This window comes from Erpetoichthys calabaricus, chromosome 3, assembly GCF_900747795.2.
Source record: "Erpetoichthys calabaricus chromosome 3, fErpCal1.3, whole genome shotgun sequence".
Lineage (NCBI taxonomy): Eukaryota > Metazoa > Chordata > Cladistia > Polypteriformes > Polypteridae > Erpetoichthys > Erpetoichthys calabaricus.
The window spans coordinates 304854026-304870257 of NC_041396.2; the positions used below are offsets into that span (position 1 = coordinate 304854026).

General features: G+C 45.3%; 1 protein-coding gene across 1 annotated transcript in view; it reads right to left on the bottom strand.

Annotated features, from left to right (window-relative positions):
• marchf9 (membrane-associated ring finger (C3HC4) 9) overlaps positions 1-15278 on the bottom strand; it is a 31691-nt gene extending 16413 nt beyond the window's left edge. Inside the window, exon 1 of the mRNA XM_028798652.2 lies at positions 13900-15278. Within this exon, the coding sequence (XP_028654485.1) occupies positions 13900-14232 (333 nt within the window). The 5' untranslated portion in view covers positions 14233-15278. The remainder of the gene's footprint in view (positions 1-13899) is intronic.
• Positions 15279-16232: the final 954 nt, after the last annotated feature.

Consider the following 16232-nt stretch of genomic DNA (forward strand, 5'->3'; position numbering starts at 1 on the left):
TGTGTGTGGTGCCCTGCCTGGGATTTGTTTCCCGCATTACGCCCTGTGTTGGCTGGGATTGGCTCCAGCAGACCCCCGTGACCCTGTGTTAGGATATAGCGGCTTGGCTAATGGATGGATGGATGAAATACTTCTGTCAGTTGTTTCTTTCTTTCCTTATTTCAGTGACTCCTGTGCAGCATGAAATGCACAATGAAATGAAAACTGTCAGAATCACTCATCAGAGCTGAGTGGGCGGGCTCTATTGAGATGAGTGTGTTCTGATTGGTGAATCGTCCACAGAGTGGGCGTATGCACTTGACTTGACTTATTAACCCCGTGTCTCACACACACGCTTAACGTTTGCGACTCTAATGCAACATAAATGAGAAACGCACCTGCCTGTTAAACAGCAAACTAAATAACAGCCGACGGGGCTCGGTGACTGGAAGATCTGCCAAATCGGGTCGCTTGATCGATGTGAACGGGCAACTGGAGTCGCTGACAAAAGCAAAGCATACGCCAGAATTTACAGAGCCTTCGACGATGTAACGCACCTTTCACTTGTGAATTGTGAACAAACGGTGGACCTGATGAGATTTTACCAGTTTACATTTATATGTATTTGCTTGGCAGTTGCTTTTATCCAAAGCGACTTGCAAAAGAGGTAATCGAGTAACGTTTAGGTCTGGGCCTGTTTGTTCAGCAAGTGTAGCAGGATGGGTAACAAAAGCTAATTGCCACGAGTGAAAAGATTTGCATTGAAAGCAATGAAAGACGCCATCTATGGACCCTCATTAATTGTATCTGAACCTTCACTTGAGAAGGGAGAAACACCCGAGGACTGCAAAGTTGCAAATGGGACTCCAGCCTTCAAGAAGAGAGACAAACTGGACCAGAGACCAGTAAGTCTTAGGACTGTGCCATATGGAGAGTATAATAAGAATCAAATTAGAATCTCAACGTTTCAGACCTCCTCGAGTCCTATTTACTTTTTCATATGAAAAATCTTATCGTCCAAAAATTTGATTTTGATGAATCTCGACGTTTCAGACCTCCCTGACGTTCTCGTATACAAAATATAAGGAGAGTATTGTCATTGTCCAAAAATTCCATTTCGAGATTTTGATGAATTTCAATGTTTCAGACCTCCTTGAGTCCAATTTACTTTTTCATACGGAAAATATTATAATCGTCCAAAAATTCGGTTTTGATGAACCTTGACATTTTAGACCTCCCCGTGTCTGAAAATACCATTTTTGGAATTATGTCTGTATCTGTGTGTCTATGTCACAGCTTCTTAGGATGGAAAAATCCCAAACTCAAAACTTAAGCCTGTTATGAGGCAAATCGTGCAAGAGAAAGAGGCAATCAAGAGGAACCCTCAAATACTGGAATTCCGCAATAAATTCTAAATTCTTCTCACCGATTTCTGTCGTAATTGCCTATTTTATGATCAGAAAGATCAACATCAGAGTGGTAAATAATTACTGAAATGTTAGAGAAGAGTTTGGATAACTTGGTTTCTCAGGCACAAAGCCTACTGACACTCACGTCCCAATTTTTGTTTATTGTTTAGTCATATTTTACATATACGAAATATAGTTACTTGTCTGAACTTATCGTGACTTACAAACCTGAGCGCACATTAAGATCTCAAGATGCTGGTCTGCTTAGGATTTCAAGGATTAATAAAATAACAGTGGGAGGTCGAGCTTTTAGTTACAGGACCCCCTAAACTGTGGAGTGGTCTGCCTGCTACTATAAGAGATGCCCCTTCGGTGTCAGCTTTCAAATCCCAGCTGACTCACCACTTCAGTTTAGCACACCCTGACTAGAGCTGCTGATTAGCTGTACAGACTGCATCTCTGCTGTTAGTCATTAGCACTAAAACATAAGTCACATGACAGTTATGACTTGTTACTAACCCTCCTCACCTATTCTGTTTCTCTTCTTGGTACTCAGATATGCCACTTGGTGCCACTGCCCACCTGCCAAGTTGTTTTGTCTGCCATGGGGTAGAGGGGTCCTTTCATCGGATTGGCTGGTCAAGCACTGACTCAGCAGTGGAATGGCCAATAGGGGGAGGCAGCTTGATGGCCGAGGTCTCCAGGACTCTCTGAACAAATCCAGATCCTATTATGGGATATCATCATCTGTTGAGTTCTGCTCCGTACTTGTAAAATGTTTATTTTTATACTGTATTGAGGATTTGTTCTGTTCTGTGTATTGTATTGTGTTGTATTGACCCCCTTCTTTTTGACACCCACTGCACGCCCAACCTACCTGGACAGGGGTCTCTCTCTCTGAATTGCCTTTCTTAAGGTTTCTTCCATTTTTTCCCTACAAAGGTTTTTCTTGGGAGTTTTTCCTTAGAGAGTCAAGACTGGGGGGCTATCAAGAGGCAGGGCCTGTTAAAGCCCACTGTGGCACTTCTTGTGTGATTTTGGGCTCTACAACAATAAATTGTATTGTATTGTATTGTAGAGGGAAAGTATTGGAATCCTCCAAAAATTCCATTTCGAGATTTTGATGAATCTCGACATTTTAGACCTCCCTGAGTCCAATTTGCTTTCTCGTAGGGAAAATATTGTAATCATCCAAAAATTTGATTTTGATGAATCTCGATGTTTTAGACCAGCGTTTCTCAACCTTTAAGTATTTGCGACCCGAGTTCTCATAACAGTTTTAATCGCGCCCCCCCTAACGTTTTTTTGAAACCCTAATAAAATGTATTCCTATATTTTTTGCTGCCGATACACCGCTACAAGTTTAAAATTTCCCCACGAATAGTGAAATTACGCCACATATGGCAACATTCGCACCCCCTTTTTTGTTACTTCGGGGGTGCGCCCCACAGTTTGAGAACCGCTGTTTTAGACCTTCCTGAGTCCGAAAATACCATTTTTGGAATTCTGTGTGTGTGTTTGTGTGTGTGAACACGATAACTTGAGTACGTTTTCACTTCGGTCAACCAAATTTTGCATACAAGTATTAGGAACAGAATGTAGATTTCGATCAACTTCTGGGCGATTTCCACAAACCAGAAGTGGTACTTTACCTTTTATTCATGCATCTGTAGAGTCTGATTTATTCAACTTGACTGTTATAATAATTGTTCAATATACTATTCATTTGATTTGATGTTGATGGTTCTTTAGTGTACGTCATATAAAAATATAATCCTTGTCTGGCGGTTTACTCCTCAAATATCTGAGTATACGAGAGAGTCGAGGGGAGACCGCTCCCGATTTGTTGTTTAATATATTCATTGTTTCCATGTCTCTGTGAGTGACTGAATACGAGTCAGGCCAGGGCTGAGTGCGTTCCTGGGGATCCCACTGAAAATCACTGTCCATTCGACGGTGTGAATTGTAGCGGCACTGCGCCCGTCACAACCAGGACAAGCTTCAGAACGGGACAAAGCACTGGAAACTAGCAGTTTAATGTCGAAACGTGCAAAGTGCTACACGTGAGCAAAAGGAACGTCAATTATAAATACAAGATGGGAGACAATGAGCTACCGGAAGCAACCTCTGAAAAGGACTTAGGGGTTCTAAGCAGTTCACAGAACCAAAAGGCAAATCAGATGTTAGGATGTATCATTAAAACTGTTGAATTTAAGTCGACGGACGTAATAAAGCAGTAGTGAGACCACCGCTGGTGTCCAGTGTGCAGTTCTGGTCACCAGGCTACAAGAAAGTGTCACATACATGTGCATGGGAGGCAGCTAAAGGACTCAGAAGAAGGTAATTCCACAGTGGGCCAGGAGGTGGCGACAGAGTGCACTCATCCTTTCTCTTTTATCCCTGTTGACCAAAACCGGGAAGCTCTGCCTGGAACCGAGGACGCCACTTCTAGTTCTGGAACCCATGATGTCACCGCCGACTCAGATGACATCACTTCCGGTCCCCGACCCAATGACGTCACCACTGACTCACATGACATCACTTCCGGTCCCAGACCCAATGACATCACCTCCGACTCAGATGACATCACTTCCGGTCCCCGACCCAATGATGTCACTGCCGACTCAGATGACATCACTTCTGGTCCCAGACCCGATGACATCACCTCCGACTCAGATGACATCACTTCCGGTCCCAGACCCGATGAAGTCACATCCGACTCAGATGACATCACGTCTGGTCCCAGACCCGATGACGTCACCTCCGACTCAGATGACATCACTTCCAGTCCCAGACCCAACGACGTCACCGCCGACTCAGATGACATCACTTCCAGTCCCAGAACCGATGACGTCACCGCCGACTCAGATGACATCACTTCTGGTCCCAGACACAATGACGTCACCGCTAACTCAGATGACATGACTTCCGGTCCCAGACCCGATGATGTCACCTCCGACTCAGATGACATCACTTCTGGTCCCAGACCCGATGACGTCACCTCCGACTCAGATGACATGACTTCCGGTCCCAGACCCAACGACGTCACCGCCGACTCAGATGACATCACTTCCAGTCCCAGAACCGATGACGTCACTGCCGACTCAGATGACATCACTTCTGGTCCCAGACCCAATGACATCACAGCTGACTCAGATGACATCACTTCCGGCCCCAAACCCAATGACGTCACCTCTGACTCAGATGACATCACTTCTGGTCCCAGACCCAATGACGTCACCGCCGACTCAGATGACATCACTTCTGGTCCCAGACCCAATGACGTCACCGCTGACTCAGATGACATCACTTCCGGCCCCAAACCCGATGACGTCACCTCCGACTCAGATGACATCACTTCTGGTCCCAGACCCAATGACATCGCTCCCAGCTCCTTGCCAGATGACGTCACTTCACCTGACCGACCTTAAAATCCGCCATAATCCTCCTGTTTGTCAGTCCTGTGTTGGACTCTTGTCTGTAAAGACCTTCAGTTGCTACTTTACCATTTTTTTCAGCCATACTTCAAGTATACAGGGAGGCTGCCCCAAATCTGTTTGTGGTGTCAAGGCGTTTCATTTCACAAAAGACATAACAGCACTTGAAGCCGTGCAGAGGAGACCAGGTGCATCATGGGACTGAAGGACATGTCCGCCTTATGACAAATTTGGAGAATTAAACCTGCTGAGTCTTCAACAGACTATGAAACACACTAGAGAGACCACCTCTGGAGTCCTGTGTTCAGTTCTGGTCACCACACTACAAGAAAGACATAGCAGCACTTGAAGAGGGGCAGAGGAGAACAACCAGGTGCATCATGGGAGTTAAGGACATGCACTACTGTGACAGACTGAGAGAGTTAAACCTGCTGAGTCTCCAACAGACTATGAAACACACTAACGAGACCACCTCTGGAGTCCTGTGTGCAGTTCTGCAGTTCACTCTACAAGAAGCAGCTCTTGAAGTGAGGCAGAGGAGAAGAACCAGGTGCATCATGGGACTGAAGGACACGTCCACCAGTGACAAACTTGGAGAATTAAACCTGCTGAGTCTATAACAGACTATGGAAGACACTAAGGAGACCACCTCTGGTGTCCTGAGTGCAGTTCTGGTCACCACGCTACAAGAAAGACAGGGCAGCACTTGAAGTGAGGCAGAAGAGAAGAACCAGGTTCATCATGGGACTGAAGGACACGTCAGCCTGTGAGAGACTCGGAGGATTAATCCTGTTTAATCTGAGCAGAGGAAACTCCTTGCTGACCTAATCCAGGCTTGGATGAAGCAGATCCATCGAAAACGACTCAATGCTTTTCTGGAATGCACAAGGGACCGAGAGGGAAGGTGGATGGCAGAGACCTTCCAAATTCAGATCCACTGTCCTTTGCCCTGCTGTGAGCAGTTCCGGTGTCCGTTGTATTTTGTTTTTTCCGTATCTTGGTGCAGAGAGTAGGGATGATCTTCCGAGTTATTGTCTTGTTTTGCCATCACGCTCCCGGCTCCCCTCTGGCCTTGTGGGTTTAAGATTGGGCTAGTCCATGGTAATGGAGTCCAAGACCCTCATAGTTCAGGCTTCTCTTAGGCCCTGTAGGCTTTGTAATTAGGGTTAGGTCGTGGAGATGTCCAGCTGCCTCCTTGCCTCTAAGCTCCCAGGTTTTCATCTCAGCCCTTGGTTTGATGTATATTTTGATGTTTGATTTTGAATTGGCCATGTTGTAGTACAGATAGTGGGGAAGCTCCTCCAAATTATTGCCTCCTTTAGCCCTCATGCTCCCCTCTGAACAGAAGGATATGTGTGCATCAATAAATAAAAGTGTCATGAAAATGTTTTTAGTATATTTATTTAATTTCTAGCTGTGCTATCCTTCTAAGATGGGTAGAAATCGAAGTAATCAGCGTAGAACTTGGCATTTATGTCTAAAGTGCACCAGCTATCAGAATGCATTTTTTAATGCATGCAGTAATAATGCATTTGTCATTCCAACAGATGGTGCATCCCAAGCATTTGCAGTAATAAAATGCATTATTACAACTGTTTGTGAAGGGCCATCTGTTGACACAAGAAGTGCAATGCAATAACTCTCATAAGAGCAGTGTTAATGTTTGTGATGCTCTATATGCTGGAATGACAAAGGCATTTCATCTTATTACTACAAATGTCGGTGAGGCACCGTCTGTTGGAATGACAGAGACAGCAAACAGATGGACAAAGAGATACACAGACATACAGACACATATTTCGACTAATAGAATGCATTACTTCAATTTTTTTGTGACGTGCCATCTGTTGGAATGACAAATGCAATGCATATGTCCTGTTATATGCCATTTAGTATGGGATTCATAAAAGCAGTTTTCATATTGTGATGCGCCATCTGTTGAAATGACAGAGAAATAGCAACTGGACAGACACACAGATACCTTATTGTAATAGAAAGTATTGCTGCGATTGTTTGCGATGTGCCATCTGTTGGAATGACAAATGCATTGCATATGTCTCCATTATATGTGAATTGGTATGGGATTCGTAAAATTAACTTTAATGTTTGTCATGTGTCAGCTATTGGAATGACAAATGTGATGCATTTTATTACTACAAATGTTTTTGATGAACCATCTGTTGGAATAACCAATCAGATGGACATATGTAACATAATGCATTACTATAATTGTTTGAGATGTGCCATCTGTTAAAATGACAAATGCAATGCATATGTCTCCGTTATATGCCATTTGGAATGGGATTCATAAAAGCAAAGATGATGTTTCTCGCGTGCCATTTGTTAGGACAAATGCCTTGCATTTTATTACTACAAATGTTTGTGATGCACCATCTGTTGGAATGACAGAGACATAGCAAATGGAGGGACCCATAGATACAAAGACACTCAGATGCTTATTTGTATTAATGGAATGTATTAATACAATTGTTTGTGATGTATCATCTGTTGGAATGACAAATACAATGCATATGTCTCTATTATATGACAATTGTTATGGGATTTGTAACAGAAGTGTTAATGTTTGTCATGTGCCATCTATTGGAATGACAAATGTGATGCATTTTATTACTATGAATGTTTGTGATGCACCATCTGTTGGAATGACAGAGACATAGCAACCAGATGAACGCACAAATACACAGACACTTATTTGGAGTATAATAATGCATTACTATAATTGTTTGAGAGGTGCCATCTTTTGGAATGACAAACGCAATGCCTATGTCTCTGCTATATGCCATTTGGCATGGGATTCTTAAAAGCAAAGACAACTTTTATTACATGCCATATGTTGGAAGGACAAATGCAATGCATCTTATCACTACAAATATTTGTGATGCATCATCAGTTGGGGCGGCACGGTGACACAGTGGTAGCACTGCTGCCTCACAGAAGGAGACCTGGGTTCGCTTCCCGGGTCCTCCCTGCATGGAGTTTGCATGTTCTCCTCGTGTCTGCATGGGTTTCCTCCGGGTGCTCTGGTTTCCTCTCACTGTCCAAAAACATGCAGGTTAGGCGCATTGGCAATTCGAAATTGTCCCTAGTGTGTGCTTGGTGTGTGTGTGTGTGTGTGCCCTGTGGTGTGCTGGCACCCTGTCCAGGTTTTGTTCCTGCCTTGTGCCCTGTGTTGGCTGGGATTGGCTCCAGCAGACCTCCCGTGGATTATGGATGGATGGATCATCAGCTGGAATGACAAAGACAGAGCAACCGGATGGACCTATATATACAGAGACACTCAGATGCTTATTTGTAGTAATAGAATGTATTAATACAATTGTTTATGATGTGCCACCTGTTGGAATGAAAAATTTTATTACAACAGATGTTTGAGATGGCCCTCTGTTGGAATGACAGAGACATAGCTACTGGACAGACCTGTAGATACCCAGACCACTTGTGCTTTCACTTAGGAGGATTTCCACATTTATTCCTTTCAGTGACCCCCGCATGTAACACGGAATACACCATGGATTTAAAACTCTGTCCCTATGCCCTTCTTTGGTATCGTTGTGTGTTGGCCGGCACTTCGTCTCTCAATCGCATTTCCGTAAACTCTGCTTCCCAGAGTCCCCTGTTTTGAGACGCGCTGCTCGCCTCCTGCCCGCTCTTTGACTACCCCAATACCCGCTGTAAAAATTCACCCATATTCTTATGAATACTTCCTGTCTTTCAAGGCGACTCTCAGCGTTCCTCCTATGCCTTTCGTGTGTGTCAGCCTCTCTTGCCCGGCATTTACTTTCTCAATCACATTCCTGTAAAGCTTGCTTCCCATAATTCATCATTTCAAACTGCGTTTTTCACAACCACCAATGGAAGACGGGCCGCCATTACCTGCTGTGAGAACATCATTGGTATGCCTGTGAATCAACTTCAGAACAAACTAACAAATATTATTTTGTGGGAAAATGGGGAAACACTATTAGCTTTTCACTATTGTCATGCTTTGTGTATTTAGAAAGGACCATGTCATATGATATGAATTATTAGCATATTTAATATGGCTATATATACGGTACATACAGTATACACATCTATATTATATTTATATTATGTATGAACATTTCTGTGTTATTTGTGTTGGTTTTCTTTATTATGCATTATATATGTGCTGTCTCTTCAGCGTGACATCCATTCCTTGTGCTTTGTGGGAGGGGCCCAGGTAGGTGGTGGCCATGGCCACCCTGAGGTCACAGCTGCTGGCTCCTCCCTCTGACTTTATGAGTCAGCCACTAAGAAGGCCGCCCTGGTGCTTCATGGCGTTTGGTTGGAGTTGACTGCTGTTACTTCTTTGGATTTCCTGATTTTGGGGATTTGTTTTTTGGATTTGCCATCAGATTTGTGCATTCAGACTTGTTTGCTTAAGACTGCCTTTATGGCCACTCTTTGTTTGCGCCTTTGAGCATTTATTGCTTAACATGCACTTCTTTAGTTAATATAAATCTTCAAGTTATAAAATGTATTGTTTGGTTTGTCTTTATGTGTTCTTCATGGTTTCTCCCTTCTGCGAGACATTTTTGATTTTTTTTTTTTTTTGGACTTAAAAGACCACTTTTCCCATTTTCGGCCTAGCTTAGGTCGAAGCCTCTGCTTGCAGTTGGAGACTGGCAGGGTTGGGGTGAGCTTCTTCTGGGCTGAACAGTGGAGAGGCCTGGCCTCCTTTTGTGGAACTTTTGGAGGTCTTGCAATTGTTTCGCTACGTTCTTTACTCCTGCCTTTTTATAAAGACCCTGTGATGTAAATTAATGTACGTGTGAGAATTTTAGGGTTATTTTTGAGAAAATATTTCTTTAATTTTTATTTACTTTATGTTATGTGTATTAAAGCTGTATTTACATACATTATATAGTGCCTTTCATATCTATCTATCTATCTATCTATCCATTATATAGTGCCTTTCAAATCTGCCTATCTACCTATCATATAGTGACTTTCACATCAATTATTCAACCTATCAATCCATCTATGTACTATTTAATGCCATGGATCCATCTTTCTACCTGTTTTTCAACAAAGCTTTTCAAATTTATCTGCCTGTCTATTAGACAGACATGAAAGGCACTATATATTTATAGTATACTATATAGTGCCATTATATAGTGCCTTTCATATCTATCTATCTATCTATCTATCTATCTATCTATCTATCTATCTATCTATCTATCTGGTTCTTTTCTTAGTTATCTGTTTTATAGTGCTTTTCTCATCTATTTATCTGTCTATTATATGGTGCCTTTCACTTATATGTAGTGCTTTCCATCTATCAGGGTCATAGGTTCAATATTGTCACATTTACAGTACACAGCCCCATTTTATATATATATATATATATATATATATATATATATAATGTGTGTGTGTATGTATATATATATATATATATAATATAGTGCCTTTCACATCTATATATATATCCATCCATCCATTATCCAACCCGCTGAATCCGAACACAGGGTCACGGAGGTCTGCTGGAGCCAATACCAGCCAACACAGGGCACAAGGCAGGAACCAATCCCGGGCAGGGTGCCAACCCACCGCAGCATATATATATATATATGTATATGTATATGTATATATGTGCCTTTCACATCTATATATATATATATTATATAGTGCCCTTCACATCTATATACAGTATATAAATATATTATATAGTGCCTTTCACATATATATATATATTATATAGTGCCCTTCACATCTATATACAGTATATATATTTATTATATAGTGCCTTTCACATCTATATATATATATATATATATATATATATTATATAGTGCCTTTCACATCTATATATATATATATTATATAGTGCCTTTCATATCTATCTCTTATATTGTCCCTTTCCTATCATTCTATTTTTATGCAGCACTTTTTACATCTACTTATCTACCCAATATACTGAATTTAATAAGAACATTACATTATTGTATTTCATATTATCAATATATTTATTGTACATTGCCTTTCCCACCTACTTAATATAGTGTCTTTCACACTGATCTAGCTATCCTATTCCCTCTCTCTCTCCCACTCTATTTATATAGTGCCTTTCACATCTATCTATCTATCTATCTATCTATCTATCTATCTATCTATCTATCTATCTATCTATCTATCTATCTATCTATCTATCTATCTATAATAAGGAATGCATGCTTGTAGGCTCTCATAAAAGTTAGGAGGCCTGACACATCTGGAGAGGCTATGATTGGCACTGACTGGCACCGACGGGCACACTTTATACATGCAGGCCCAGCTCAAGAATTTGAAGCAGGCTCATCCTTGGTCTCTCACATGCCAGCTGATCGTGGACCAAGTCACCTTAAATAACCATGCTAAGCACGGGCACACGTCCAGGGCCACCCACTTCCACCTGACTCCTGTCCTCCGTCTGATCCTGAAATCACAAACGCCAGTCCATGACGTCGGAGCCCAGCAGGTTAGGCCCGGCCAGGAGCTTCAAGCGCGTCTTTGTTGAAGTCCGTCGTGGTCTCCCTCTCCCTCTCTGACTTTGTCAACTCGTCAGGTCACTCACTGTTAGTCCCGGTTAGGGACATGAAGCTCGTCCCCAAGTCACCAGCATCTTTGCTCACCTTGATTGAATGCCACTCACTGACTTGGTACTCAGGATGCCTATGGGCCCCCACTCTTTGAGTCTAACACCTCATCTGAGAATTAGCAGCACACCCTAAAGGACACGGCCTGGCAAAGGCACACACAAGAATCCACCCCTAGAACCAGCATGGCCTTGGAACCTTGGGGGACACGATTCAGAGTGAGACACGTTCACCGTCCAAGTGTCTCTGCGTCTCAGCATCCTGGATGGTGTCATGGCAGCTCAGACCCTAGGACTATACACCTCCATCCCTCTTGTCTCTCCTGCCTGTGGAACAGATCAGGGGACACGGCTCTATCAGGCCCCATGGGGATCTTGAAGCCCACCCTCCAAACGCTTCTCATTTCCATACAGCATGGCGGATGAAGGCGCCTTCTGTCAGGTGGTCTTCTTGGAGCTCCCCTCATTTTTGCTCCCATTGAGGGTGCACCTTTAGAAGTGGGCACATGTTACCCCAAGATACCACTTTCGTACAGGAAGCGAGAACCTCATTGGACCGTGGATGGCCCAGAGTCGGGGGGCGACAGCAGGTTAGGACCTCACACCTCTCGTCTTTGCCATCTCCCACCCTGTGAAACGGTCCCTAGCAGGGCTGAGCAGATACTCGGCTCACAAGCCCACCGCCAGTGTGTACAGCTTAGTGGCAGAGACAAACCGTAAGGCCGCTGGGTCATATTGGTCACCTCTGACCTCCATGTCATGTGTGACCCCAAGCAGATCACTTAACCCACTCGCACTGCACTTGTGAAAAGCAGACGACGACAGCAACTCTGCAGTGTTGGCTACTGAAAGGCACTATATAAAGTCATGTCAGCTTGTGCTTGCTGACCCAGCTATCGTTAAATAATTCAAACGGATACCAGCGCATAATAAAAAGGCACTATATGTCTCATCTCTATTGACCGGGCTAATTGAGGGCCCTGCATAAAATGAGGCTGTTTGTTGGGGATGGTGTTTACTACTGAAAGGCGCTATATAAAGTGTCATGCTGGTTTGTGCTTGTTAACCTGCCTTATGTAAAACAGGGCAAATGGAAACTGGCACATCATCATCATGGCGCTCTCACTAAAAGGGCGCTGTTTAAAATGAGGTTGCTTGTGCGATACCCCCATTGTACGGTCACCCCCTCTGCCATGTCTCGTGTCTACTGACCCAGGTCAGTGAAGGCGCTATATAAAAGGAGGTTGTATGCGTGATGCCCCTTTGACTGGCATGTGTCCTACTCCATTAGGCCCCTTTGCCATGTTTCATGTCTACTGACCCAACTCAGTAAGGGCACTATGTAAAGGGAGGTTGATACCCCATTGACTGGCATGTGCCCTTCTCTCTTATGCCTCATTTCTAGGTCTCATGTCTACTGACCCAACTTATTCAGGGCACAATATAAAAAGAGGTTGTATATGTGATACCCCATTGAATGGTATGCGCCCCCTCTCCCTTAGGCACCTTTGCCATGTCTCATCTCCATTGAGCCAGCTCAAGGAGGGCACTATATAAAAGGAGGTTGATACCCCATTGACTGACACATGCCCCTCTGGGATGTCTCATTTTTATTGACCTGGATTAGTAAAGGCACAATATAAAAGGAGGTTGTAGGTGTGATACCCCATTGACTGGCATGTGCCCCTCTCCCTTACATTCATTTGCCATGTTTCATGTCTAGTAACCAGGATCTGTGAGGGCACTATATGCAGTAAATGTAGATTTATACCCTGTTGTCTGGCATGTTGCCCCTTTCCTTTAGGCCCCTTTGCCAGGCACGTTTCCATTGAACCAGCTCATGGAGGGCACTATATAAAAGGAGATTGACAGTCCATTGACTGGCATGTGCCCCTCTCCCTTACACTCATTTGCCATGTTTCATGTCTAGTAACCAGGATCAGTGAGGGCGCTATATAAAAGGAGGTTGACACTCCATTGACTGGTGTGTGCCCCTCTCCCTTATGCCCCTTTGCCATGGTTCATGTCTAGTGACCAGGATCAGTGAGGGCGCTATATAAAAGGAGGTTGACACTCCATTGACTGGCGTGTGCCCCTCTCCCTTATGCCCCTTTGCCATGGTCCATGTCTATTGACCAGGCTCAGTGAGGACAGTATATAATAGGAGGCTGTATGTGTGATACCCCATTGACTGGTATATGTGCCCCTTTGCCACGTCTCATCTCCATTGACCCAGCTCAGTGAGGTCAGGTATGGTCCACCTGTGACTAGGGTCACCCCATTCGGCTCTACTGGCTCTGTTTTAGTGGGCCGTGGGGGGTTGGGTGTCCCCCTGGATCTTGCTACCCCCCTCATCCCCAATGCCCCTCATTAATCACCACTCAACTCCTATCCCGCACTCCCCCCCCCCCCCCCAACCAATTCCTTGCCCAGTCCGCACCCCCGACTGCCTTACCTGCTCAGGACCCTGGAAGCAGATCCGACACTGCGGGGTCCGCATGCCACTCTCCGGACTGCTGCCCAGTGACACCCCGTCCAGTCCGACCTGCACTTTGGTGTCCCGCTCCTCGAATGCCAGGCTCCTCGGGCGAGGCTCGCGGCCGTAGTACTCCTCATCGTCGTCCCGGGACGAGCAGTCGCTGAAAGGCGGCCAGCCGCATCCGCTCGTTCCTCGCATGGCGCTCCGCCGGTCAGTGTCCGTGTCGGGGTCGGCCTGCCTCGAGCCAGAGCGCATCAAAACCAGGACCTTGAGCTCGTTAAAAAACATGCGGATCCGATACTTGAACATCGTTAACGCGACAATCCGAAGTGGAGTGACAATAAAAAAAAAATTTTAAAAAAAATCACGAGAGGGATGGCAGGAGCAGCGGATGCCCCGGGCGCATCAGAAGACGCGAAAAATAAAAAGCCCCGCTACTCGAGCGAGTCCCCCCGGCACATCGGCGTGTGCAAAATGCCAGGGCCACGGCTGCACAATAGGGCCACTTGCGCAAAAGTGCAAAAAAAAAAAAAAAAAAAAAAGACGGCGACTCTGTCACCGCACGCACGTAAAGAGAGGATAAGGCGCGATAAAGGGGGCTCTGCTGGGGGGATAATCCGCAGATCCGAGCGGGGTGCTGGGAGGGGGGGGGTGGGGGGTAGGAGATAAGGGGGGGAAGGAGGAAGATAAAAAAAAGAGCCGTTATCAATAGCACGTCTCCGGTGCCGCGACTGGGAATTCCAGGCTCATATCCACATGGGTGTGCAAAAGAACGCAGCGGCGAATTCGACGCAGTCCAAACCGTCAGCGCATCACGGGCGCGTGCATTCTCCGCTGTTCTCGGCCCAGTGGCCCCCGTTCGGCGTGTAGCCCGAGTTCAAGATCCAGCGCGATTGCATTTTAAATCAGATCGCATCGGGGCGGCGAAAAGGAGCAGAAAAGCGGCGCGTGAGAGTGCATCATCTCGTCATCATCCTCTGCTCCTTGCGACGACAGCCGGACGAAACGCCCCAAAAAAAAAAAAAAAAAAGAAGCGGAGCGACGCTACTCATCAGGGATGCGCGCCGAGTCCGGAGCCCACAAAAGAGACAGCCACCGCTGAAATGGATGACTTTGGGTTCAGACGAATATGGCTTCTTCTTCCGGTATACCGCGCTCGGTGCAACATCCACAACGGCGAGGAGGGAGGCAGGCAGGCAGGCAGGCAGTTCGGCTGCGCTGCGCTGCGCTGCGCATCCGCTGTCCGTGGTGCTGAAGCGGCTGACGTGCGCACACGTGCCGGAGCGACCGGGAAATGCGAGCTGTGCTGTGCTGTGCTGTGCTGTGCTGCAGGCCTCGCCTACCGAGCGCGCCTCTCTTCGCCTCCAGTCGAGAGCGGCTCAGTCTTTGGGCACTGCCGGTCTTTAGGGAAATCTGCCTTTAAGGAAATGGGCTGCAGAGGATTTAGGGGGAGGGAGCCTTAAAATCTACTAAACGTTCCGTGAGCTTCCTCTGTGGTCATCTGCGTTTACTTACCTGGCTGACTCCAAGGCGACTTACAGCGTTTGTGATACAGGTGAGGCACAGATAATCGAAGTGATTTGCTCAGGGTCAATATGGTGTCAGCGGTGGGATCAGAATTCCAGAAACCATTCAGGGTTTGAAGTCTAAAAGCTTTACTACCTTGACAGACATGTAGATGTGAAAGGCACTATATAAGAGATAGACAACGGATGACATCTTCATCCAAGGCGACTTTCATAATTTGAGATACACGTGGACCACAGATAGGTGAATTGACTTGTGGTGTCAGCAGTAGGATCTGAACTGTTTTGAGGTCCAAAGCTTTACCCACTTTGCCACACTGCCTTGTTAGACAGATAGAGATGAAAGGCACTATATAACAGATTGATAATTATCAGACTAGAACCTTCATTCAATTGGTTTACCAGTTGGTGGACAAGGAGCTGAAGTGACCTGCTCAGGGTCACACAGTGTCAATGGCAGCATATGAACCCACAACCTCAAAGTCTGAAGTCCAAACGTTTATGTGCTGCACCAAACTGCCTAGACAGACAGACAGACAGACAGTGATGAAAGGCACTATATAATAGACAGTTGTTAGACTGACAACTTCATCCGTGGAGACTTACAGCTTTTGAGATAGAGATGGGGCCCAGGCAGGTGAAGTGACTTGCTCAGGGCCAATATGGTGTCAGCAGTGGGATTTGAATCCTTTTGTTTGGACATGGGTAGAGGAGAGATGCTGGGTATATTAGACGAAGGGTGCCAAGGATAGAGCTGCCAGGCAAGAGGAGAAGAGGAAGGCC